The sequence below is a fragment of the Necator americanus genome, chromosome IV (genome assembly GCF_031761385.1).
Source record: "Necator americanus strain Aroian chromosome IV, whole genome shotgun sequence".
NCBI lineage: Eukaryota > Metazoa > Nematoda > Chromadorea > Rhabditida > Ancylostomatidae > Necator > Necator americanus.
The window spans coordinates 34,224,877-34,251,990 of record NC_087374.1 but is presented as its reverse complement, the minus strand read 5'-3'; the positions used below and the strand labels follow the sequence as shown (position 1 = coordinate 34,251,990).

The 27,114-nt window shown below is 39.0% G+C and overlaps 3 protein-coding genes across 6 annotated transcripts; 1 reads left to right on the top strand and 2 right to left on the bottom strand.

The window, feature by feature from the left end:
- Window positions 1–655: 655 nt before the first annotated feature.
- Window positions 656–3,568, bottom strand: RB195_003613 (uncharacterized protein; the record flags this gene model as incomplete). The annotated part of the gene is made up of 7 exons (XM_064201343.1): window positions 656–706; window positions 2,131–2,208; window positions 2,525–2,617; window positions 2,908–2,988; window positions 3,047–3,139; window positions 3,201–3,250; window positions 3,508–3,568. The coding sequence occupies 7 exons, from the start codon at window positions 3,566–3,568 to the stop codon at window positions 656–658; spliced, it is 507 nt and encodes a 168-aa protein (XP_064057224.1).
- A 6,780-nt stretch (window positions 3,569–10,348) lies between these two features.
- On the top strand, window positions 10,349–11,122 carry RB195_003612 (uncharacterized protein; the record flags this gene model as incomplete). 2 transcript variants are annotated; one of them, XM_064201342.1, is made up of 6 exons in its annotated part: window positions 10,349–10,424; window positions 10,487–10,592; window positions 10,660–10,667; window positions 10,772–10,857; window positions 10,938–11,038; window positions 11,104–11,122. In XM_064201342.1, 6 exons carry the CDS (start codon window positions 10,349–10,351, stop codon window positions 11,120–11,122), a joined length of 396 nt encoding a protein of 131 aa, XP_064057222.1. The 2 variants fall into 2 exon arrangements, with proteins under 2 accessions (XP_064057222.1, XP_064057223.1); XM_064201341.1 differs by lacking the exon at window positions 10,349–10,424 and having other exon boundaries at window positions 10,498–10,592.
- Window positions 11,123–13,828: 2,706 nt separating this feature from the next.
- On the bottom strand, window positions 13,829–25,531 carry RB195_003611 (uncharacterized protein; the record flags this gene model as incomplete). Of its 3 annotated transcripts, XM_064201340.1 has the most annotated exons (9): window positions 13,829–13,903; window positions 16,420–16,503; window positions 16,593–16,676; window positions 16,747–16,851; window positions 17,132–17,262; window positions 21,811–21,889; window positions 22,193–22,276; window positions 22,419–22,511; window positions 25,343–25,531. In XM_064201340.1, 9 exons carry the CDS (start codon window positions 25,529–25,531, stop codon window positions 13,829–13,831), a joined length of 924 nt encoding a protein of 307 aa, XP_064057219.1. The 3 variants fall into 3 exon arrangements, with proteins under 3 accessions (XP_064057219.1, XP_064057221.1, XP_064057220.1); XM_064201339.1 differs by lacking the exons at window positions 13,829–13,903; window positions 21,811–21,889; window positions 22,193–22,276; window positions 22,419–22,511; window positions 25,343–25,531 and adding exons at window positions 15,599–15,618; window positions 15,680–15,746 and having other exon boundaries at window positions 17,132–17,257; XM_064201338.1 differs by lacking the exons at window positions 13,829–13,903; window positions 16,420–16,503; window positions 16,593–16,676; ... (3 more) ...; window positions 22,193–22,276; window positions 22,419–22,511 and having other exon boundaries at window positions 25,247–25,531.
- Between the last annotated feature and the right edge of the window lie 1,583 nt (window positions 25,532–27,114).

Genomic DNA, 27,114 nt, shown 5'->3' with positions numbered 1-27,114 from the left:
AATAGAGGTAGAACTTAGTATATTATCCTACGAGTCCGAGATCACAGCACGCAGAACACTAGAGGCATTTTGGATCACCGCCAAAAGTCCAAAAATGGGCAGGAAGAATGACTGCATTGCGATTATAAACGAACTAGCCTCATATCAAAATCTGTGCGGGTTTTGAACTACGGGGCGGGCCATCAGGTCACTATATAAAACCCTTGTGACTCATAGTTGTGGTACGCGGTGGTCTGTTGCGTTATCAAGTCTAGCTGATGAAGTAAGCACTAGCAAATGTGTTGCTGTTTGAGTTTGCCTACCGTTTGGATGCTTTTTGTAGGGTAATAAGGCGCTTGAGAGGATAAATTACTGATGACCTTAATTTTTCCAGGCTCTGACGAAGGCGATAACGCCGAAACGTTAGCTGTTGCTTAATAAAGAAGATCAATACCAATCTTGGCTACAGCTCAAGAAAATCAATTAAATGCCGTTTCAACATGCCAAGATTCAAAAACGGTTGAACATGGGCAATACAACGCATTATTTTCTAGTTTTATCGTCTGGTTTCATACGGTCATAAAAATTTTGATAACAAGAGCTACTCGGTGGATTAATATTCATTAACATCTCAACTTCACACATGAGAATTAATGGAGTAATAACGGACGTTTTATTAAGTGCTGTCGATAACGGAACTCCTAAATCCCATATCCTCGAGCTTTTCCTGGAAATGAGGAGAGTTTAATGCAGGAATAAGTATCTTTCCTAGATTTATACTCTCACATTTCTCTAACTTTGTAATTTAAATCTTTCGATACAATTAGTACCAGTCCGAACGTCCGGTTGAAGACGGACTTCAGAGTTTTTGTAGTGTTCGCTTCGCTCACCTTCACTGACCAATAAGAAGTGGTAACTTTTTTTTGTGAAATTACAACTGTTCTTTTCTTCTATCAACTTCTTTTTCGAATTTTTTCTCAAAAGTTTAGGCATAGATCAGAGATTTGATTATTTTCTTCCCGAACGCGTCTGTACTATATTTGGAGAGCAAATAAACCTAATTTTACATCTATGTTTGTCTGAAACCTCAACAATTTGGAAACATCCGAACCATGAGTTTCCTCCGCTCTCAACTATCAGCTTAGAATTATGTGCTAACATGAAATGACGTGAACAACATCATCGTAGTGATGAAGATAAAACTCTACGTCAGACTACGTAGACGTGTGTTGGTTGGTATTTTATCTAAGCAGTCGTTTGTATGTGTGTTTTCACTTTTTGAAGGAGATATTATAGCAGCGTCAGGGAAATATGTTTGGAAATAGATACGCGAATGAGTCATAGAAACCCATTGTACCGCTGTGGCTGCCGCACACCAATCCGACGCAGTGGGACCTTTCTCACCCCATTTTATAGCTATCCTACTCCGGAGCAGAACTTGCCGCCGTAGGACCCATATCGCCGTATTTTACCACGTTGGGGATCCGCCCACCAATCCGATGCAGTGGGACCTGTCTCACCCCGCTCTATTGCGTTCTGGCACCGGTGCACCATCCCGACACGTTCCCTGGGACACACACACACATGCACATACACATACACCTACACCTACACATTCTCATACACATACATGTACAAATACATACATATACACATGCACACATACACATACGCATACACACATATACAGATACACATTCACATACACATACACACACACGGACTAAGAGCGTTATTATGTAGCATGATTATTACAACACGTCCCCAGTTAAGAAATTACTCTCAAGTGATTTGTAGAGCAAAAATGTGATTTGTTTCCTAGAAAAGTGAGCTTGAGATTCCTTCCTTGCGAAGGTTCATGGAACATCAGCATGGTGCCCAGGTTTTATGTGGGCTTTAAATTTATCAACTGCTAAATATTTAGAAAACCTCAAAAAAGAAAACTTCCCAAAGCATTATTTCCTTCACTTTAAAAAAATCTACCTAACGAAAAAAACTCACTATCCGTTAACTTTTGACCTTTGATTGAACTAACCAACTTTTGCTTGAATCAAAACATTAAACTACGGCAAGTGTTTTCGTTCTGAAGGGTATTGCTAAGACAGAACTCATCCCCTTATGCTGTTGTTAATAGAATTAGGCAAAATTCACCTTAAATAGCATAGCAAGCGTAAGAATTTCGTCGCGAACATCATCGTCCACATCTTTGTCTTCGTACAACTGACCAAACTGGAAAGACCAATTTAATTCAAGTTAATTTAATTCAGCAATGACTATGAACGGATCATTACTTCGATATGAATCTTAGAGGCTAGTCAAAGTTTTACAACTGATAATAGTGTTTCTTTTTTCCCGTATATTATCGAAACGCTCGCTTTTAGGAAGTTCTTGGTGGAGCAAGAGCCGAACTGCGAAATCTGGATGATTAACTGACTGACTGGATTTGAGGGAATTGTTTGTTTTTATTAAACACATTATTTCCTAGAATGTATAGTTTTTAAAAGGAAAATTAAAAGGAAAATCCATTAAGGGAAGTAAAACTCACGAAACGTAACATGACTTCTTCTTGTTCTTTTTTGTCAAGCAACATGAAATCGGGACCGTACATTTTTTCACCTTTTTCGATCACTTCTCTTGTCTGGAATTGACGCAGACTTGTGCAAGTGTGCTAACAAAATCCCTTCATTAATTTTCATACAGGAATTTTCATTGGAAAATTATTTTCAATCCTTTTTTCTCGAAGTTTACACGTTCCCAATTTTAGACGGCATCAAATGTGTTTAACCTCAAGAACCGAATTGATCGAGGAAGCACCAATGGGAGAGAAAATGCGAGTGAAACACAGAAGAAGTGTCCTGTGCGGCAGGTGAATCGCATGTATCACAGTTAATCGCTTGAACACACTGAATGTCGACTATAAACTGCTACCTTGTTGCCAGCGTTCTCCTTCTCCGAAGTGGTCCAATCAAAGTACTCGACAGCTTTCGGCAGATTTTTCAACCAAAGTTTCTGGAAAAAATGTTCCCAGATTGAAAATCACTAGAGAAGCGTACTTAATCCAACACACCGTGTTCTGTTCATTTTCGTGGGTAGGCATTTCTTCGATCTTTTTAATGCGTTCGTCCTTGGACAGAGTCCCGTTACGAATTACATCAATGATCTGATCGGTATGATCAATTTTAAAGAAAACGTTACAATAGTTTCTGGTCCTGTGTCCGTACCTTTTCGCGATCGATCCAGTCAGGTTTCGAGAGCTGAACGGGACCATTCTCTGAAATTAAAAAAATGCTGATTTTTACTTTACATAACTGATAATATTAGTTGATGTACATGTACATTTATTTCTTATTTTTGCAAAACTCCACATGTTATTTAGTGTGATGTAACTCTAACTCGGAGAAAACTGGTTTCAATTGTTTTACGGAAAAGACACATTGGTACAATATTTTTATTCGATCTTCTTAATAATAAAAGATTAATAAAGCTCTCTTATCCCGTTTTTCCCTGAAGTATAAATGGAAAATTTACCCTTTGGATCCCTCATAAAGTAGAAGCTGAGAACACATAAAGGACAGAGTAATCTTAGCATTTCTCCTTTTTGAATAAATGATCTGAAATTGAATAAATTACAGACTAAGAGTTCAAGAAAACGAATGCGGAGCGGAGTATTTAATTCCGAGTCTATTACATTCACTTTTTTAATGGGAAATAATGAATTAGGTGCAGGGATTTTAGTATATAAGACGTTTCTAAGTTTATAAGGCGGGTGTGGTGCAGTCGGTAAGAGGTCTGTTGTAACCACACGCTCGTTGGTTCGGACGCGTCCTAGTGCAAACCAAGTCTTTCATCCCTCCGGGGACGATAAATTGGTAGCAGACTGGTCTGGGAGGATAGAAACACTGACGTGGTCAACGGCGGCCCCTCCCCCCCAAGTCATTGCATAGGTCAAGACGATCTACAAAATCTCAACACGATTACGACTTGCAGTAAAACGCGTTGGCGCATCCCAAGTGGATTGATGCGGCAGTGACTTTATCTTTTACTTAAGTTTTCAATGAAGAATTACATGCATAGTAGCTAGTTTTAGTAAATTTAACCTCGAAAAATTTCAACTATATGAAAATGCTTAAAACAACATGAAACCAGACTTAGACTACGATTTATATATCCATGCAATCAAGGCACAATTAATACAAACATTACAATGAACTAATCTTTTTTTGCACAATTCTATAGGAAAAAATGTCAGCATTATGAAATACATAATAAGCGATGTGTCGCGAAAATTACATTCCATAAAGAGTTCAGATTGAAAAACCCATAACCCTCATTATACTTTAAAATTCGTGTATTTTTTTTTCGACATAAATTTTAAACATTAGGCAAAGAGGGTGAAGATAATGCTGGGACCTTGGAAAGACACATTAAATGAACTTAAAACAAAAATAAATAGCTTGAAGCTGAATTAAAGGTTAAGAGGCTTAAAGAAAACAGCAGACGCGATTAAATCCTATCTATTCGCGAAATTTCTGTTCTATTTGTCAGTGCTCTCTTACCGTTATAACACGGTGCTCGCTGAATGGGTGAAAGTAAGTTATGTAGTTGAACCAGGTAGGAGCGCGCAGTTGGGAGTTGGGATCGTAAGATCAACGTGACAAAATTTTTGCTTGGGACATTAACTGTTATTTTTCATATACATTTTTGTTTGGAATTTAAAACAGAGTATGTCATTCAAAAACTGGAGCAAATCTGGAAGTTGAAACATGTATCACGTATGTGGATTAACCGGAAATTGTTTAACGTTACAGAATTAACAAATCCTTAAGATTTGTAGTTACTATTTGGCATAAGTGTTCTCTAAATACGTGTTCAGAACTGAATAAGTACATAAGTTACGCTGCAAACAGAAACCGGTCTATTCGCAGTAATCTCGTAAAACCGATAAATCACTAAAAGTAGAATCGGAAAAGAAGAAGGGAAATATTTGGACTTTTCCAGTCTGGAAAAAAAGCTTGTGATGCACCGTTCCAGAGCCATCATGATTTTCCTCTACAGATATTTCTTTCTGGGCTCCTACATATAACGGCTAGAAAAGTGTAATGATTTCGAAAAAGGAAAAGTCAAAAAATTTCTGTAATAAAAGTACAGCCAAGAAAAAGGAAGATTCTGTTGGTGGCAATGAAAGTTCCACTTGACAGCTAAGAACTGTTAGTTTAACAAGAAACTTTTACCGAGACCTCGGTGAATCGTCCTTTTCTTTTCTAGCAGTTACATCTCATAAAAAATAACGAACTAAAACACAAGAAATCTTGTTCATGTCATTTACGTAATCTAAGCGCAGCCAACACCATCACTTATATTTGTCAAGTATGCGCGGAACGTCCGCTGCAAAATAAATCGCCATTTTTTCTCAAAGCACAACCTCTCCTAGGTAATTAGGGAAGGGTAGATATATATTTTACTGAAATGTGTCATCGCGCTTAATTTCTCCTAATAATTCAAATTCAGATTAAGCTCTGTGAAACAACCTTCGTTGTATTCCCCCCCTCCCTAGGTGCGCTCAAATTGCAACTGAAATGAGACCTTCACTAGTTCTATTCGGAGTATAGAAACAAGTGGAACTAGCGAACTTCTCCCTTCTTTCCCAACCTCTCGCTTCTTGGCGTCACTTTTTGCATGCAATCGCTTGCGCAGGTCGTAGTATTGTTCAGGATTTGTTCGACACAACTACGCACCTACTATCGGCACAAATACAAATATAGACTATCAAAAAAAAAGCCGGAAAAGAGGAAGCCTAGAGAGTTGGGTGAGTCCCAATGACGGCAGAGAAAACGTCGAAACTTCTCATTTTTACAAGAACGATTTGTGTACTTGGAAACTGTGGAACTGATGCTTTTATAGTTTATGTGCGCGTCTAGATTTTTAGAAAAAAAACAGTAATATGAAAACGAAATTATGACGAGAAAATACAGTCCATAATCAAGCTCAGGCACAACATACAGAAACTGGATTCTCATTCAATGAATCGAAAGTGAACTGATCAAAAGGAAACGACAGTAGGGAACGATGTCCAAACAATAAAGGTGTAAAATAAAGGTAATGCAATGTAAAGGTAACCACAATGAAAAGGTAATGCAGGTGACATCTCAGGAAAAACAAACTATCCGCAATTTTGACTGTGTTGTCCCATCAAGAGAGAACCAGTATTTACTTTTCTGTTCTATTAGATTCGAAATATCGATTTTTCGATATTTTCGATATCAGAATTTTAAGACGAATATATTAAATCGAATTCTTTGCTGCCGTTCATCGATATCTTCTTTTTTTTTGTTGATCTCAGACAATTATCGCACGTTCCCTTTGCCCTACTATCTGGTTTAGACAGTGCACGTAACAACACATCTTATTTGAATTCTTCTATGTATTTGGACGAGTTATAGTATGCTGGATTGAACCCAAATTAATATCACATAAAATAAATCTTTTTTTGCAAAAATATGTATGTGCCAGGCCAGTTTATGAACGAAACAGAGCAACTTAAGTACGAGTTTACAGCATTTAGCTCGAATTCACATTGTATGAACTTAAATCAAGCCAATATGCGGTTCAGCGGAGATGCGCAACGGAACTTTTCCGCATGTATTGTACTAAAACTTTTGGTACCTCCCTAACACTTATTCTCACTAGCCGGTTACTCACTTCTAACGTAGTAGGGGATTTTGAAAGGTCACGTAACGATTTTTTATGCACTGTCTGAAAATCGTTGAAAAGCTTTTGAATTGCGTAATCTTTGGATATTAAAGGCAGCATACCACGAATCTGATGTAGTGAGGGAAACCACTGGACAAGCTAAAGATAGGGTTGTGGATTGCGGGATCAGGAGTGGTTCCGCTCATCTCTCATTGATTGTCGTAAGAAAGAGGGTGAAAGACGACGTTTTTTAAAACGATTTCAGTTGCAACTCGCCATCCTTGTGCAGGCGTAGCATCCAACCGAGCAGCGGTCGAAGACCAGTGATGTCTTCTCACCAACCTATTCATCGGTAAAACAAATGAATAGGCTGCTAAGATGACGATAACATATACAAAGAGAAGCGTTCTAACGTTCCTCGTAGGAACTAAAGCCGTTCCCCCGCCGTTTTTTTGGACGATTAGGGAGGGGTGGGCGGAACCACCACTGATCCCGCGATCTACAACCAATCTTTAGCTTTCCCCGCGGATTCCCTCACCACTTCAAATTTGTCTTTAAGGATATGATATGTTACGCGCAGTAACTTAAAAATGTTCACCCTAATTTTCAAAAATTTTCTCCCTTCTTCATAATAACACTGTGCTTTCAACAAAACATTGAAATCGAAGGGATTGTAAAAAAGTACTGGCAGTATGAAAATCAACTTCTGTCTACTGTAGATATAATGAAGTAGTTTAAGGAACTCGTTTACTCCCGTTTACATCCAGAATTTTAGGAAGCGAGGAAGTGCAGTTAGTGAGAGGTTCCGCCGTGAGACTGGTTCGGTGGATGGTTCGAGACGGTTCTAGAGCTAATCGAGGCGTTCATCTTTCAGGAATGATATATTAGTAACAAACGTGTTTGGCAGAGTAAAAACACTGAGGTGATACATCGGCTCGCCTCTGTAAGTCAATGCATAAACTAGACACCCATTTGTAAACGATTCTGAATTGGAGTGAACGCGTTGGCGCAAGGAGGGATTGATAAATGCCATACACTTTATCATTTATTCTTCATGTATATGGCATCCAAACTAGCGTCAATCATTTTAAAGAATCTGACTTTGTTGTTAGCTTCGAAAAGTAGGTCAGCACCTCTAGAAAAACCACGTCAGCACTGATGTTCATGTTTTCCAAGCAAAAGATCCCTTCACAATATTTCTCATCAGAAAATTTGTGCAACTGTAAGACTAAATCATGCTATATATATATATATATATATATATATATATATATATATATATATATATATATATAACAACGAGCTTTCTCGGGCATGTCTGTTTGTGTGTGTATGTCTGTGTGTTTGAGAAAGCCTGTAACGAAATTCCAGAAAACAGTGAGACGGGTCCCATGGCTTCGAATCGGTGTCTGAAGTCCACCTTTAGGCGGCCGTTCAAGCAGGTGTATATACAACTGAAATTTTTCCAGGGAATAACTAAATAAGAATTGTGAATTCCCATTGATTTCTCAGCAGTGGATTTCCTCAGGCATCTACTAACTCGGGTGCATCAGGTCTTCCGATTTTATGCGTAGAGAAGTATTCGTCGGATTATGTGGAAATATAGAAGGTGTTGCAGAGAAAACCACGGCTAACAACATCATTAGCGTTTACGCAACAATGTTTCAAGTGGTGGTGAATGTACTGTTGTATGTCACTGTTCACCGAAATGATGACTCAATATACATACACACGTTCTAACGTAGTGATATAATGAAATTACAAATGTATTCATTGTATTGTATTATTAAGCAGCCTTTCAGTGCCAAACGTCGACCGAGTTGAGCCACTAAACAGATAACAATTCAAAGCACGACAAAGTGTTGCCGTATAGTTTCAATTGACAATAATTTTAGATTTTTGCTGTTATAAATTCATAGTACTCTTGTATTCCTCAGAATTTCATCCCATAGAATGCTTCACTAAAGGTGTCACATTCTAGATAACAAATTTTCTTAAAATTTAGTTGATAGACTCATCAGTGGATGCTTTTCAGTTTGTTGTTACGAATGTCTAGAACGGTTATTTAACTTGACTTTTACTGTTGCTCACTTTATTTTCTCTCAGCGGTTTATTTGCTGCTTTATTTGCTACTTTACTTTATTAATTGCTCACTCTATTTTCTTTTCACTTTAAATTGCTGTATTTCATGCTTTTAATTTAGAAAGCAAATTTAGCAATTCACTGATGTTTTTTCTGCAGGATTTCGCACTAAAAAGGTCATTCATAATTGACCCGAAGCGCCTTTGATATTCAACGAAGTACTATGAACCAGGTCAGCCCTTCAGCCAAGATTTTGAACGGGGCCTTTAAATGGGCTCAGCTATAGATCCTCACATTTCATTCGCAGTCGCCTCCCAATATTACATTTGCTAAAGGTTTTCGAACATTCTTCTGAAAATAAAAATCTCATCACGCGTTAAGATTGAAGATCAAATGTATGTAATCATATAGTCGGCTATCTTTCTCCTGCGCGGCTTCTTGAGGCTGTCTATCCAGAACGTAGGAAAACAAGAGGCAGAGTATGTTCTCAGAACAATTCTGACCTAGACGCAGGTTCCAAAGCCCTCCTTTTTACAAGTAACGATCGAGATCCAAGAAAAGGTGGAAATTCGATAAAGTCAGATCTGAGTTGTACGGAGAATAGGGAAGAACCATTCAGCCATGTTCGCTGAGCTCCGATTTTGCGGCTCTTCGTCAGTCGAGATTAGCTAAATTAAAGGCATCACCTCATGAATCTGAGGTGGTACGGATTTTAGGTGGATTATTCTTATATGAGATAGTAGATTATGGAGAGGGAGGTGATTCCGTCCATTTCTTCCTAATTGACGTAAAAAACGGCCCGGAAGATGCGGCGTGTGCACAAGGCTGGCGCGCTCCAATCAAACTTCTTGTAGAAAATAGCGCGCTGGAACGCAAGAAGCCTAAATTAAAGATTCCGGGCCGCTTTTTACGGCATTGAGGAAGGAATGGACGGAATCTCCCTCCTCTCCATAATCTACTATCCCGTATACGAATACTCCACCTGAAATCCGTACCTGATCAGATTCGTGGAGTGATGCCTTTAAAGTGGCGTGACAAAAATCAACATGCTTAGATTCTACAGTTTAGTTTCGACAGTGTTATGGACGATCTCAAGAGTGTTTGCCATCTTTCTTCTAAATTGATAGGCATCTTCTTTCACCACACACCGCATCTTCTTCAAGTTGAGTACAGATGGGCATCCAAATCTACATTCGCGCTCGAAACTGTAGTCTCTTCGACTGAAGCGATTGTACCACTTAATAATTGCTTTATGGTCCGAAATATGACCCCTCTTTCAGGAAAAATTTCAAAATTTTTCAAGAAAAATATGAAGTGGCCCCGAGGCTAAAAGCACCGAGCAATGTCGATTCCCATACTACACCGGAGAAGGGTTAGAGAAGAAAGGCTAGTATGCTTAATTAGAGTATTACATTACGTGTCAATTGCCATAAGGTTGGCTTATCTCTCTGCATTCTAACCAGATATGGCACATTGAAAAAGCTCTGAAAACGTTTTGGCCAACCTAAAATAACTTTATGATCAAAGGAGTTTTGGTAGGGTTGTGTTTTTCCGCGGATGTTTTTTATTTACATCGTGTATGGTGCTTTATCAGACCATGCTGAGTTACATTTCAGCCGAGGTTGGAACTAATTCGTTTGCGGTTCTCAGACCGTCAAGACCCCTTGAAAACGGCAGTTCTCAGTTCATTTCGCTAGTGGACGTACATGCTTTTGCTAATCATAATCTACTCCAGTGTCGTGTACGATGACCGATTCAAAAGAAGCACCATTCTTTAATTTACCTCCACTTCCGCAACAGGGTCCATCAACAGGTGGTACAGGATCTCACGAGAAGATAAAGTGAGCGAGTTAGGAAAGAATCTTTTGTGAAATTTCCAAAGCAATAAAATCAATTTTACACTTTCAGCCAACCAGGTACTGGAAGAATGAGAGCAAGAGCATAAGAACATATTTATTTTAGTGTTTTTATCTGAGACATTTGGATATCTTGTTTGATCTGCTTAATTACATATCTGCAGGAAAAAGTGCCGAAAGTGTTGGTAAGGAAGGAAAAATGGGAAGTAAAGAACCACTTGCGGTTCCAACAAAATCAGCCCCTAATCTTGTAAGCTTGTTGTACAAGAGCAAATTTCTTCTTCACATGGTGCAAGCGGCATGCATAAGAAGTAAGATTGTTGTTTTCAGGGAACCTTCAAAGTACTTATTGGCTTCACTTGGGCATTATTTTGTGTTTGTGTGGCAGGTCTCATATATGTGGTTGTTCAGTACAAAATCGATCGTAATGGGTACGTTTTTTTTTTTGGTCTTCTCAGTTATGAAATCCAAAGAAAACAAAAGTCTGTTTGTTTAGGCTGAGGGCTACAGTATGAAAAAAAAGAAGTTGTAAAATTCTTCCTTTCAACTGCAAATGTTACATTTCAATAAAACACTGCAATCTAAGATTGAACTTAACTAATTGACAACAGCGCATTTTTTTGCGTGTCTGGCACGTGGGACAGGCGCGTTTCAAGCCATCGTGCTGGCTCAACATTGAATAGCGCTGTCCCACGAATAGCTTTTTCTCGTGAACAAATTTTTCATATTTTGCATGGTTTAAAGTCAAAGATGGACAAAGTTAGACTTCTTGGAGAATAGCTTTGAAATACTAGTCATTTAATTCGATGAAGATATAATGAGAGCTACAGAACAAGATTCTTCAAATATGTGTTAGTGCTGTCTGCGGATAGGAAATCTGTTTTGGAAAGTAATGAGTTATCGTCGGTATCAGATAGCGAGTGTCAAGACAAACGGCAAAGCGATCGAGAAACTCATGATGACTGGAAATTTTCTCAACAACTCGGTCCACTTTATCAGTCACGTAGTAGAGACATGAACTAATCAACTTCTGCGAGCTATATATGAACAAGGAAATGTTGTTGTTGTCACTAGTTGTCGAAGAAACGAATAAGCACGGCAACGGAGAGGATCATAAAATTTCAACACACACGTCGTTAAAATCAAACAATTTATCGGATGTTGTATAAAAAATGGGCAGACCCGTAAGCTAGGAGATTACAAGAGTTCAGACTTACAACTGATGGGAATTCTATTGCTGGGAAAGTAATACCAAGATCTCGATTTGAGACAGCTACTGAGTTCTCTTCGTTTTTCTAACCAATCAGTTTGATGTTTGATCTTAACAAGATCAAGGCTTTTTAAAACTGTTCAAAGCAAGCTGTGAGAAAGTCTGTGTTGTGAGAGCAAGCTGTGAGAAACTATGAAAGCGTGAGAAATAAACCTGAAAAAATTTACAAAGATGTATAATTAGTGCCGTTCCGCAGCAGAATCGTATTTATACAATGCATACATTCTAAGAGATGCAAATGTGGAATTCAGTTTTTCTAACTATGCTGAAATAGTAAAAGCCAATTTTGTATAGTTTGTTTGTATTTGAATGTTTCCAAAGAATGTACAGAAAGTGGGATTTACAAATTTTAAATTTTAAAAATTTCAAATTTTTCAGTTGCTTTCAAAAATAGCAGTGCTTTTTTTTCTGGTCTATGTCGTGCGTAACATTATTTCTAAAAAAGAAACCAATCAAGTACAAAAAACTCCAAAAAATTGGGAAATCACAAAAATAAACGTTCGCATAACGTTGACACCTATTGTCCGAAGGGACTAAAAAACAGCATGGATCACCGTCGACCTACGCTATCGTCAAAGAGTTAAACATTATAACCCTACAAAACTTGAAACTCAGCCATAAATATTTGTTGTTAATAAACTAGTAATTAATCATTAATATTTGACTGCGAACAACCATCCCAGTGTTCGGGACGGCGGGGAAATCCTAGAGTGTGCACTCGCGCGCCAGCCAGGCCACATAAAGGCAAGATTCCGATGCTCTTAGTCCATTGATTCCATCATCACTTTTGCATGCGACTATGCTTTTGTTCCGAGTTTCTAAGTACCATGCATATTTGAATTTCGTGTGCACACTTAACATTATTCAAAAACAAACTACTTTTTATCCTGGTTGATGCACTTCGCGACATGATATCCACCGAACCACTAGGCAAATATACGCGCCGGGAGCCACTTATACTTTTGACCACCTCACTTCTCCAAACTTCGTGTTCCACTCGTATATATAGATGGTCTGAACATCCGACTAAAGTCGGAGTTCAAACTTTCAATAGTGCTCGCTTCGCTCCCCTTCACTGATCAATTAATAAAAATTAACCAAAAATAGTATATAGTGTATATAGTAAATAGTGAATAGTAGTGACATTTTTTGTAAAATCATTTTTTTCTAACAAAGTTTGCTTCTTTCTTCTTCACTATAAATAAAGGCGGAAGATTTCATGGTTTTCTTTCTATACGCGTCAGTTCTACATTTTAAGAATATTCAAACTTCAGCTTTAAACACTCCTTCAATACCAATATAATAAAAATACAATTTGAAAGCATCACACGAAGTATGGGTTTTCTCCATGTTTTCCCCTACAGCTATCAAAGAATGATATTTAACATAAAATGACGTGAACAGCATCATCGCACTGATTAAGATTTCGTTCCACGTCAAATCATATAAACAGCTTGCAAGTATTTAAGTGGGCGTTTGCATATGCGTGTTTCCATTCTCTGAAGAAGTGATGTTACCATCCTGTTACCATCCTGGGGGAAACATGCAAGGAAATAGACGCGCGGAGGAATCGTAGAGGTGAAGCAGTGGCCATGGATATGAAACAGTTGCAACGCCACATTTACCTATTGCGACAAACACACGAAGTTACTCAGCGAATCTGCTGCACCAAAGTACACCAATTTCACGCCATTGGATCCGTCTAACCCCATTTAATAGCCATACCTAATTCGACGCCGGTGGACCCCTCGCATCCCCTTTTTGGAAATTCGATTCGCACACATACACACGGAAAGGTAGAACAAGTTAATTTGAAACACCAATCACCATGCCACGAAACCACCCTTTTCTTAACAATGTCTCACTTGGAGGTGACAGAAAGAATATGTTTTGTGAGGGCTCCAAAAAACGAAGAAATGAATTCCTATTGAAACGACAAAGCCTCAATGGTCTAAAGTTCACGTCCTCCAGCAAGTCGCATTTTCTTCATCACATAGGGTACGCCGACACCTTTAACCTCAATTCCCTTAATAGACGTCTTACAGAGCGCAGAAATGAGTCGCCCCCGTAGAAGTAAAAAGATATCAACAGCTGAGTCCCTTTTCCCGTTAGTCGTAATTATCACTGAGTGCTTGCATTTTGGTGAAATTCAAAGATTTTGGGCCATATTTTATTTTTAGGTATCAAATGCATAGCGTAAAAGAAGCATGCAAGCTCAATCTTGCTGGTACATGCTTCTTTCACTTTTTGACATGAAATTTTGACAGATTTCGCCTGCGATTCATCAAAAAAAAAACATTGCCGCTATACACCACATGATTTATTCACAATAATATCCCAACCGCGGCGGGTGTGGGGCAGTCCGTAAGAGATCCGCTGTAGCCGCACGGTCGGTACTTCAAAACCGCCCTAAAGCCAACCAAGCCTTTCATCCCTCCGCAGTGGTTAAGTTGGTACCAGAATTGTATGGGAGGATGAAAACACTGACTAGATACACCGGCTTGCTTACGCAAAACCTAAACGATTACGAATTGCAGTAAAACACATTGGCGTTTCCCGAGTAGATTGGGACGCCGGAGAGCTTACCCTTTAGAGGGACTTTTATATTCCAGCCTATACGTATCACATACAATAGAGTGATTTCATGCAATGTTACCGGTTGTTGACTTAATTTACATTTTGATAAAGTAAACACCTTGGTTGAGGTCCATCTTAATTTCCTTGTTATATTTACATCAGTAATAACATACTACTAATGCTCACTCGACTTTTGTTTAGCTCGCCTTCACTGTTCAATAAAAATTAAAAGTAGTGCCATTTTCTGTAAAATTGAATTTGGATTTGTTCCAATGCGTTCTCTTCGTTCTTTTTTTTTTTTGAAGAATTTTGAACATTATGGAACTGACAATGATAATTTTTTGATAGTTGAATTTGATAATTTTTCTCTAAATGTGTCAGTCCTACACTTTCAGAATGCTCAAGAGTTCTTACGATCCCGCCCCAATTCGAAAAAATTATCGAAAGTATGGGATTTTCTCCTGTTTTTCTCCAGCCATTAGTACAGAATGATGTTTTAACATGAAATGGCGTTACCGTGAAGATAAGCTTCTACGTCAGATCGCGTAAGCTTTTAGCTACTGTTTAAGCACCCATCTGCATGCGTGTTCCCAATATCTAAAAGAAGGGTCCAAGCAGGTTGAAGAGGGAAACGTGAGGGGAAATAGGGATGCGGAGGAGTAGATAGAGGTTAAAGGCAACACGACTCATTTCTGTAGTTTTGACAATTATGAAACGGTCTCAATCACTTCTTGACAAATACATTTAGGTTATTTCACAGTACTACCGCACCGCAACACACAATTTGAATGCCGCAGGGTCCATCTCATCCCATTTTACCGCTTTTTGGCACTGGCACGCCTGTCAGACGTCACTGGGCCCTACTCACTGCCTTCTGGAATTTCGTGACTGACACACGCGTTACAAAATAAGACCGTTATTATATAGCATGACCGTTGCACTACTCGCTACAATTACTCATTTCGTTTAAGGTGTTGATTTCATTGTGTATTAAACCCTTCATTTACGATTGGAAGGAAGCTGATCTTTATTTTTATGTGAAATTGTATTTAGCAAACGTAGCAGAAAAAATGTTTAACATTCAGCTTTACTCTTTGTTTAAAAGAAGTTTGCCATTCGTCTTTTTTTCTCAGAGGACAAGGTTTTATTCGTATCCAAGTTCATCTGAAAACACGAAGATAACTCATTCTCAAATCATATTGCTGAAGACGCCAAATACGCCTACCTGTTTCGACATATTTGTGCAATTCTTCTCGGTCCTTATCATTGAGAGACTTCACTATTGTTTCAATCTCCAATTAAAATAAATCAGTGTAAATTTTGAAAAAGTAATAAATCTTTTTCTCTCTCACAAATTTGTACTATAGAGCAGAGTGTTTTGACGACATACCTCTGAGCACCTTACTCATATCTAGTGTTACTACCACCAACTTAAAAGCAGCATACCACGAATCTGGGGTGGTACGGATTTCAAGTGGAGTATCCGTATACGGGGTCGTAGATTATGGAGACCGGGGTGGTTCCGCTCATCCCCCCTTGAATCACTGCAAGCAGCCGACTCTTGAATGCTGTTTTTTTTTACGATGTCTTCTATTGCAGCGCGCCACCCTTGCACGCGTAGCGTCTCTTACTGCCTATCGGGGCAGTCCGAATTGATTTTCGACGAATCGCAGGGCGGAGGCGGCGCAAGGGGTGGAGCGTTGCAATAGGTGGCGTTGTACAAAACAGCATTCTGTAGGCGGCTGCTTGCAGTAAAACAGAAAAAGATGAGCGGATTCGCACCACCTCAGATTCGTGGTATGCCTTTAATTGTTTTTCTTGTGATAAACCAAAGGATAGCGCTCTGTGCTATCGAACAAATTTGACACACTTAGAGGAGCTATACCAAAAATGCAGCAGGATCCGTTCATAGCTTCTTCAGTGGGACGATTCTTCCTAAAAGGTCAAAGTGTACGTGCAACCTACTTTTTTACTTCGCTCTTCTTTAGGTAGCGTAGAAAACTCGGGATCACAAATTTTTGCGTGGATTTTGTAGAACGCAAATTGTACCTGTGCAGACACCATGCTTAATCATTCTGTAGGAAACCTCGCACATCTAATATCGTTTTCAAATTTTTCAATCAAAATAGCAAACTCACCTCCTTATTCTGTAATTTGTTGACATTTTCAAGCAGCACACTAACAACCGCAATAGCCACTAGACTTCCTTGAAGGATTTCTTTCTGAAGCAGATATGTTGTTGTAGATATTGTATGTACGATCGAGAATGGTTTTTTTTTTTGCCGAGCTTACCTTTTCTTCCTCAGTTTTATCAGCCATCGTAGTATTGACCAACTCCTCTATCATTCTGAATTTCTCTTCTCTTGTCGTTAAATTTTGGCACACGATTGTCAGTACCTAGAGTTTAATAGCAATAATTTTTAAGGAGAAAATTAGCCGTAAGATTTATTTCTCGCGTCCAGGATCAGCTTAGCAAACCAGGAAACTTCACAATTTATTGTGACCCTCCTTGGAGGACTCAGCTCAAAAAGCTTCTCAAAAAGACAGGTTCTGTCTTATCGAATTCTATGAGATATTTCAGTTTTATCTTTCACTTTGTGCTGCAATTTTATATCGGATGAGAAGATATGACCAATTCTAGTGCCTTGTTTCCTGGGAAGTTGTGATAAAAACTCACTAACGACAACTCCTCCATATTTTCCCTTCCTTCCTCTGCTAGGAGCTTTGCATTGAGTACAAAGTTACCTTCATATTCACAAATGACAAGCCCGGCCAATGCCAAGTAAACAAGGATTGCCAGCATTTTATCTGAAGATAGGAAAACCAACACATCTCACAAATGAGCATAGATTACAGCAGTAGCTCTCTAAACATTAGTGCAGGAAATTTTCAGAATCTATTCTTTACGTTTAACAGCAATCTACTTTTTTGTGCTCTACGTTTTCTGGAGTTTGAGTCGATAAATTGAAAATGTGAAATGAGGAGGCAGACTTATTTATTCCCCTTTGTTGATTTTTTTGTTGTGAACAGAGCCGAAGCCTTGCAAAAAAAAAATCCTCATTCAGAGAAAAAATCATTTAGGCATATAGTAGAAAACGGTAACAGGTGCTAAGAACAGATTAGTGATCGACACCCGGCCATTTCATTCTCTAAGTCAGCGATTTTGGCTTCTTTCTCGTTCTAGAAGGTTAAAATCCACAAGAAATGACAAGAAATGAATAAGTAGAATTATGTATATAATAATATGAACAAATATAGAGAACGTCAAAGTAAAAGCCGTCCATGACTGACAAGTTTACGAACAACGCTTCAACGGTGCACTAGTTCGTGTAGGGGTGTATTTAACCAGTTACGCCACCGTAACAATACAACTAATTAGATTCACAATTGTACTTAAATAAAGTAGCGACTGACTAGTGCTTTGTTAAAAGCCGGATGGAGGGTTTTCCATATGAAAAGGTACCAGCGAAAACAGATGGATACTAACACATAGGGTGGTCGATGAACAATTTCAAGTTCAGTGAACATTTCAAAATGAGTTGTGTTTTCAAACTGCAAATAACGAAAGAGTAGTCAGTTTTAAAAATCACACTGAAATTCTTAAAAATCTAAAGTCATGAATAACTTTTCTTTTACGGCGAGTTCAGAGCCTGCCATGACATCGCCGCACATTGTGAACTGTTGTTGAAATACTCGCTGAGAAACGCATTCAAGCGATTAAGTGCGATTCGTCCGCCGCTGCGCTCCGCCAATCGGAGGTGCATCGTGCTCAGCGAGTTGAACGTATTCGGAGAAGTCTACTGTTTCTATACACTGCTGGAATATTTAAGTTCTAGTAAAAATTGGGTTGATTGGATTGACTGGGTTGTCAGCCATCGTTCAACTATCACAGAATACCAAAGCATATGTTTTATATTCTATATGCTGCGTACACAGGTATTAGCCGAAATGGCGAAGTGCACTTGCGGGGCTACGAAACTGGGGGCAACCGACCGAGGAACATTCCAACCAGAAAGCGTCACTAACAGTTACTACATAATGAAAACTGTCACAAAGGTAGAATCACAGAAAAGATATCAAGTGAAAAACACTATATTCTGAATCAGTGGCGTGCTCCAAGAGCGCAGTCAAATTCCTTTCGTGGTTTTCAAAGGAGGAATTGTTTCTGGTTTTCTAATAATTCCCCTCTCACCGGTACTTTTGTATTGTTATTATTTATTAATATTTTACTACTTCATATTTTGTCTTTATTTTTTATTTTTTCATACTTATTTTTATACCTTACTTTTTCTAAAACAATAATTCTATATTTTTGCACCATTGTGAGTTAATTTCGATCCAATTCTGTCTTTTTTTGCTCTCACTTTGAAATCTGCACACACACCTTGAGGTTTATAAATTCTCGGAAAAAGTGCTTGTTCTCACGTTTTGTTGCATAAATACTTGCAGCCGTAACCTTGCTAGAATTACAGTTGTTTCATCAATCCGAACTTTTCTTCCTCTGCCCTTCTATTATCCACTCAAAATTCCTGAAAATTGTGCTCTTTTAAGAAATTTGAAACTTGCGCCATGTTTGAGACACTCTATTCCTAATTTCAACTGATTCCTATTTCACCACTCCAAGAACAATGGACTTTGAAGGATTATCTGAGGTAGCTGCACAAAAGGTCTGAGCGCTAGAAATCATTTCTGCTAAGAAAACTTCGAAAAATTGATTATGTTTCTAAGCAGTATTTTCCTGTATTTCCCCTGTAGAATCCATAGAAGAAAGTTGTATCCTCCAACTCCTCTCTTAATCTAAGCTTGGCACTACCAACAGGATTTGTTCTGCGAACGAGGTTTTGGTGAAACTTTATTCGCGGTATGAGGTTTCGACAACCTCCACATCAAACGTCTTTATCAAAGACCTGAAAATGGTTTAAGGGTTTTTATGATAAGGACATTCCATCAAAATTCTCCGCTCTCAATACCATACTCGATGTCATTCTAAGAACCTGCAGCAGCAAGAACTCCAAACAAGAGAATAGCATACAGATTGTCGGAAAATGAGATGTGTACACTGTGTAGTATCGTTCAGTACTGGTGCCTGGATAGTTATAAGGAGATGCATAAGGTATACTCTAATAACTCGTTAAGTGTTACAAACGGCAAAAGTCATCAGTAATAGATAAGCACTCATTCTTATCACTTATCGATGGATTTCAAACGAAGATCCAGGATGCTTCAAGTGAATTCCTTGCGGATATCTCTTTCTCGTTGGCTAACATCAGTCACTGTCATTTCAAACTCACTTCTATCATGTTTCTCATTCGTCTGCCGCAATGATGGTGTCGTTCGATACCTTTACCAGACAAATTTTCTCTGATTCGCAAGCTCAGGCATCCTTCCACGTTCCCAAAATATAAATGCTAGGCACTTTATCTGGTAGATTATTCCGATCTTAACGCAATTTCCAGTCTTACCTTACGTACAAACAATGCAGCATTTCGGTATACCATACCTATCGTAGAGTCTATCACGATCCAACCTTTTGGGATGTTTACCAATACAATTCTATTTTGTAACTGTCTGCAAAAGAGCCAGATATATTGGAGCAGTTAAGGAGTTGGAGATGAAGGGGATGCACAAAGGAATTCCACCTTCACATTAGGTCTTTAGTTCAAGATTGGATGTTAGTTTTCAGTCTCGCGCAACCGTTCAAACTCTTGCAACGCTCATGACTAGTCTTTGTAATTGCGTTCTCTATCATATGTATACGTCTTCTATATCCACTCCTGTTGCAATGACTGTTTTGACCATGTTGCACCCAACTGCCTTTTTCACACCAATAGGATGAGCTAAACTTGCGTTTAACAGTACGCTTATGGACCATTCTTTGTGATATCTTCCACGCTTCCAATGCCATTGAACATTTTTACTGGGTATTTGAAGAAGACACTAAACCATCGTTTGGTTGTTCTTTAATAAGTTTGACGCCCTGACGCATCTTTTCAGATTTCTGAGGCATTCATTCACCTCGAATTGCGCGGATGTTACAATAAAGCAATAGTTGAGATTCCAGCAAATTTGTGAAAACGTTCTTTTATTTGCTGTTCTATCCTGGTCATATGACAAATATCTAAAACTGGAACGAATCTTTGGCCTATAGCAATTCTTCCAATTTGAGAGTAGTACATTCCCGACCATTTGAAAATGTTACACTGAGGGTATTCGTTGATAAGGGTAATCGTGAGTTGCTTGTATAGAAAAAAATTTTCTATGCTACGCCCGTGTCTATCTAGCATTCCAAAAAAGTTTGTAACGCCTGACGTCACGGCGAATGAGTCCAAGACACAACTTTGTTTGAATTTGGTTGACTGAATGGTTGAATTTATGGTGTACCTAAGTTTCTAAGACTTTCAAGTAATTTCGAATTGCTGGATAGATGAGAGAACACTTTCGACAGTAGTTGCGTTTTAAAAAGGTTGTAAAAGGCGGGACAGTTAGGTGTGTCTAGTTCTAAGCTGCTAAGCAATATTTTATCAATCCCAACAGCTCTACTGACACTCATAAAATCTTTTTCCGTAATTCGTCAACAAATCATCATTGTATGTCATCGAATGTCATTGGTCATTCCTCCTTTCTTTGGTCGCTCCTTTCTTTGCATCCATTTTTTTTCTCGTTCTAGTGTTTGTGGCACAACTATTAATTCTTCTCTCTTACCGCTCTCCAAGACGCGAAATATTCAATTTTACTGATTTTGATTCAATTTAATTTTGCTGATTTTGATGTTGCACGGAAGCTGACACTCCTACTGATAAAGCGATAGTGGTGTGTCTCTGCTATGACCTTGAATCCAAGTTAGTCCTTAGATACGAATAGTTGGTACGACTGTATGGGCACGGCACGATTTGTTCAAAGACGGGTGAGAGCAGTCTTTTACATAAATGCGTGGGTGTGTTTCTATGATCGACCCCGATTCTAAGTTGGTTCCTGAGTCCTACAACTCTATGAGAGATCAAGATTAAGTGACACTAGCGAAGATTTGACCAGAAAGACTAAGCGTTATTTTCGTTTGGGGTCGGTACAGGTTGGAATTTCGGATTGTTTGAGTTTGCTCACCGTGACATATCTGTGTATCCACCTTTGACACCTACACAAACACCTTTTTTATTCAACACGCAAACATGGCTAACTTTCCTAAACAAACTACGTAAGAAATTATGTTAAAAAAATAAATAGATCACACCGAGCATTACTTCTACTTTTTAAAGGAAAACTTATACTTTGCTGTCGCTTCACATGGTTTTCGTTAACGTGCTTTCCTGAAACAATCATTTTTCCCAGTTATTAAGAAATAACGGAAATGAAACTTACAGTTTGTTAGAGCTCCTTTCAAGAGGTTCTTGAACATTCCTAACTGGGAGACGTCGCCAGGTGCAAAAATCCCCAGCAGCTCAAACAGAACAGAGATTAATTAGGGGAAAATCTTATTTGTTTCACTTGTTCCTTTTATACAGTGCAAACTAAGTTTTTTCTTCAGAATTACCTAACATAAAACCTTAGACTTCCGCGATGATCCGTTTCTAATTAATTCTGTTAGAGGTCTTTTGAACACCATGAGCTCCGAATGAAGCCGGCCAATAAATGTAATGAACAAACTTGATACGTGAACCAAAATTATTACCAATGCATAAGTTATTATCGCAATTCACTGAAATAATCATGTACCCAGAACAAATAATAGATGTAACCGTACCCTGATGCCTGCAACTGATAGATTAGTCTCCCCATTAATGACGTCCGAGAACAAATAATAAAGTTGTTTGAGCACATTCGCTGTCTGTAAAAGTTCTCTATGTGTTTCAGGTATTCTTACTGAGAACACTCTCTTCTTTCGGACTCGGAATGAAGTCGTTTTTTTTTCAAGATTTTTTTTGTCGAGTCATGGCAGCGGAAATGTATCGGCAGATAAAAAAACCCACCCTCGGACTAAGCCTATTAATTTGTCGCAGAAGCCACCCGAAAAAGCCAGTGGGAAATTCGTCCTCATTTCCTCGCAATGCTTCTGGCTTCACCTGAAGCAAACAAATACGTTGCCAGCGATTGTATTTAGCAGAACGTTCACAATCGTTTGGGCTGTTTTTTTCTGCTGCTCCATTAACGATCACAATGTCCTACTTGCTTATTGCTGTCTTGTCGCACACAATTATCACTGACCAATATTTGTAAACAATAACTTCCAGAGCAAAAAGAAAGCTTCACCTTCCGTTTTTTTTGACTGATTTGAATGCATGTAGAGTGGTCCAGAAAACTAGCTGGCACATGCAAGAGAAAAAAAAATTAGTAGGACCCTCAAAGGAGATTAAAATCCGCGCCACATAGTTCCTAGAGGATATAGATGCGACTTTGGGAGAAATTTTCTCCACATGTAGAGAAATAACTAGGCTTATATTCAGTTTCAAAAAAAAAATGTTTCTCACACTCCAAAAACGCTGCAAAAGGCTTGTCTCCCAAGAAATCCCATTTTTATAAGGCACTTTTAAGAATTTAAGATACTATTAGGTAATTTCACCAAGTTCACGTCCGGACATTGGTGTAAAAATACGTTATTTTACTATGTACACTCACATCTTCAGATTCCGCGGTTAAGACTTCAGAACTCTCGGGTCGGCACACAACAAAGCCGACAAGAATGGAGAAAAGGAAGACAGACAACATTCCACTAAATAAAAAAAAATTAAAGAGTAGTTTTCTGTATAAGCATGAACAGCTGGTGTAGGTTTCTAGCACTGATCAATCCTTTGGGAGATACCTCACATTCGACTTCAGTTCAGCAGGGGTTAGCGCGCATGCGGCCGATACAGTAACACGGTGACTTTCAGAAGCAGATCATTTATAACGAACGAAAATATCTACACTCAAATTTAAATACTAGTAGCACCAACTTTTAAATATTAGAGAGGTAGAAAAGTAGTTGTTTCTGAGTTGGGCTGTCGACCGCGGAAATGCACTTATGAGCTCTTACAAACGCGCTTCAAAGTGTCAAGACAGGATAAGCTAGTTTAACATTTCGTTACAACATCTGGTGCAGATAAAAGGATCGTCAGAATAAAACATGGAGGATGTCGAAGTTAGGGGACCTGTAAATGACTGATAAATGCACAACAGTCGCTTTGATGATGCTTTGCTGACTACTTCATGGTCCACACTATATATCCAGTCGCACAGAATAACAAGTGATCGTGCAGTAACACGGTACATTGTAAGTACGACATTCCATAAATAATATTTTGATGAACATCTATTGTGCTGTGTTATTAATTAAGTGTATAGGCTGTCTGGAATACATGACACAACAGATAGACAATACGTACGCAAAGAGATAGAGAGATTACGCAAGTTCGAACAGTGGATAAATATGAATTGTAGATAAACATGTTATGCTTAGGAAGGTGCAAATTTTCACGCTTGAAGTCAAGGACCAAATAAATCTATACATTTCGACTTGATATTATTTATCGCCAATATGACTTGACTTCATCGGTGGGCATCGAATTGATGTCATCGCCTGACGCGATTCCCCGCTTCTTCGTGGAGTTGTGCCGTTCTTAAACATAGCTCTGCCAAGCTCTCAAGATTCTCGATCTTCAGAGAGAGCTTACACAGAATCAATCCGTTCGTCGCTATACCATGTTCTTCGAAACCTTACCCACTTTTTTGCGGAGTTGTGCCGTTCTTAACCGTTCCGCCTGAGTAGGTCTTCTTAATGTGTGACTAAATAAGTAAAGACGATTTTTTGTGGCTAATTTCGGTGGCGGTCCAAGATAACTTCTACCTGTCGTCTACCGGCAAACACATATATTTCCGGAGTGCGTATAGTTAGGTTCCCGCTGAGCAGCAATTAGTAGCGTCACCGTCCATCTTCGGCCCTCATCGTGTAACAAGGTGCGAAACACGCCTTGCAGGGACACGCTATCTCTGGTATTGCTACTTTATTTAGTATCGATCGCTTACGTAAAGAGATACATCGAACGATAGCACACGAGATGCCAGAATTAAAAAATAAGTGTTTTATTTGTGTGAAACAAACAAATCGGAAGTTTTACAAACTACTGCAGTATCTTACGTGCATTAAATACTCTGTACAATTATTAATATATACCTATATCTTCTATATAGCTTTCTCGATCACATATCTAGGCTTCCAACGACCAGATTCTCGTTTTCACACTTTTTAATTTACTTTTACTTCAGAAGGTTTCAGAAGGTTTTCTGCTTCATTTATGTCTTCTAATGCTGTTCTGTCCTTGTACAAATCTTCCACGTTTTCGACTCATTTTTAGTACTTTCAAACTCTGCGTTTTTTTCCACTTTACACATTGCTATGCTGTTGTATTTTTTGTTCTTTGAATTTTCCAGTTGATTGATGTTATCAACCAAGCTAATGAACTTTTCTAATACTTCATCGGCGCGAAGAGCGTTGAGAAGACGGCCTCGGTGAGAAGAATTGAAAGAGTTTCAAACTCCAGAATAGCTGCTTCCATCGGCTTCGAGACCGCAGATTTCGATCACTCTCCTAACGATGAACACCTGTCGTAGGTCGGCAGGGACGAATGTCAGCTTGATCGTCGCGCCTTGATTCTTAACGATGCTTAATAAGTGGGTCCAGGGTAATCCGCTCCAAAACCTTTTACAAAATACGCAGCAAGGAGATTCCTCGATAGATCCTATGGTCGTTGACAAAAAACTTTTTGTGGAGGGGAAATATGAAAGCGTGTCTCCGTTCATATTAAGCAGATGACCTTTGTCATCACATGAATCTAGACGGAGGAAAATATTTTAGGAATTCTGCGTTAATTCCGTCGGCTCCTCCAGATTTTCCATTTCTCATCTTTTCGATACACACCAGGACCTCCGACTCGGTCGGAGGCTCCTCGTTAACCGCATATTTCGGTCTATGAACGTGCTCGAGTTCAGGAGCTAACTGCTTTTGCCGGTTCAGCAAAGTCTTCAACTGATACCTCCAAATTGGAAAGGTTGCTTCACCGACAGCCGCTCCATTGGCAGTGTTGAGGACCACAGAACATCTTTTCATCTTGCCGCTGTAGTGTTTCGGTAACGCATAAACTTTCCACGGGTTCTTGTCCTCCCACGTTCTTTCAAACTCCTTCTTGACGACCGCTCGTTATCGCAGTCTTGTCGCAGCTGATGACGCAACTTCCTTCTCAGGAGCTTTTCCTGGCAGAAATCACCGTATCTGCAGGCGACACATACAGAACTGTAGGCGAATTTTGTCAGATGCAAAGTCAAACTTCTTTCGCAGCTTTTGAGTCAGAAGTGTTTATCTTGCAGCGTCCTGGATGTACATTGCGAAGGAATCCGCATTGCTCATCCGAATGCTAAGCTTCTTTTTTCTCCGTAGTCCAACATGAATAGACGGATTTCGTTCTGCATTCTCCGTCTTTCAGGCACGCCATTTCAATTTTCGGTTGAAGAGGAACTCTACGGTTTCTCTTGTGCAACTGCATCTTGAAGCTGAGAAGAAGTGGTCAGAGTCGAACGCACAGTTCCGAAAAGCCCCAGATTTTCAGATATCTGAGAAGGAATATTCCTCGTCAGAACGTATTCAACCTGAAGTTTGAGAGTTCTCATCTTCCGTTTGAGCTGCTCTTCAGGCGTCAGAAAAGTTGAACTTTGCCACGTAATCTAAAAATCGATGATTCCTCTTGAACGTTTAAACAATGATGTCTCCTCTATTCACATCAGTCGATCATTCGGTTACGGTTATCCGACGTGCGCTTCTTTGAGTTATTCAATTTTCCAAGTACCCCAGATTTCTTTTCATGTTTGCATTTTTTTTATTTTCATCTGATGGGTGGGTATTTTAGATATCAACGCATTAGGCTCATCATAGAAGGCGTCCTCGTTGTTGCAGCCAGCGGTTTCCATGGGTGCATGCGCACTTACGATCCAGTGTTTCCTCTGTGATCCTGCAGCTGTACAAAGACGCATCTAAGCGACGTTGAGCCAAATTGCTCCACCAGGTTGTTATAGTCGTTCCTCACTGCATCGTGCAGCCACCTACTTTCTTTCGTCAGCATCACCGCAGTGAATAGTGTGGTCTCCGTATGAGAATCTTTTGCCGTATAACAGTGCAAGTCATATAGCTCGTACGGCCCCAATGCGTACATTCGAGCACGTTTAGTTAATTGGCTAAAGCAGTGCCACCATGAGCGGGTAGCAATCAGACTTGTATGCGCGGCGCCATTGCCAATATATTTAGAGAAAAAATTCCTATCTCTCTTTCGTGTATTAATACAACATAACGGCTTTCTTTGAGAAATAAACTGATAGAATCCCATTCTTCTTATTTGTAATATTTGCAGAGATAGATCACATTTTAAATTTTAAGCAGAATGAAAGTGTGACGCACCAGTGTGTCACATAAAAAAAGTGAAGCTGTATACCTTTTTGCTCCATTACTACAAAATGCTTCAAAACAGAAGCAAAATTCTACTCGATAATAACTGAGAGACAAAGACTGAGATCAAACAGAAATAATGATCTCCCAAATAGATGGTTCCGCTTAATTTTTCCCGGAAAAAAGAGGGAATGTTTTTCATGAGCAACACGTCGACTAATGCTTACCTCATCTGCTAGATTTTGTAACGCAAGAGA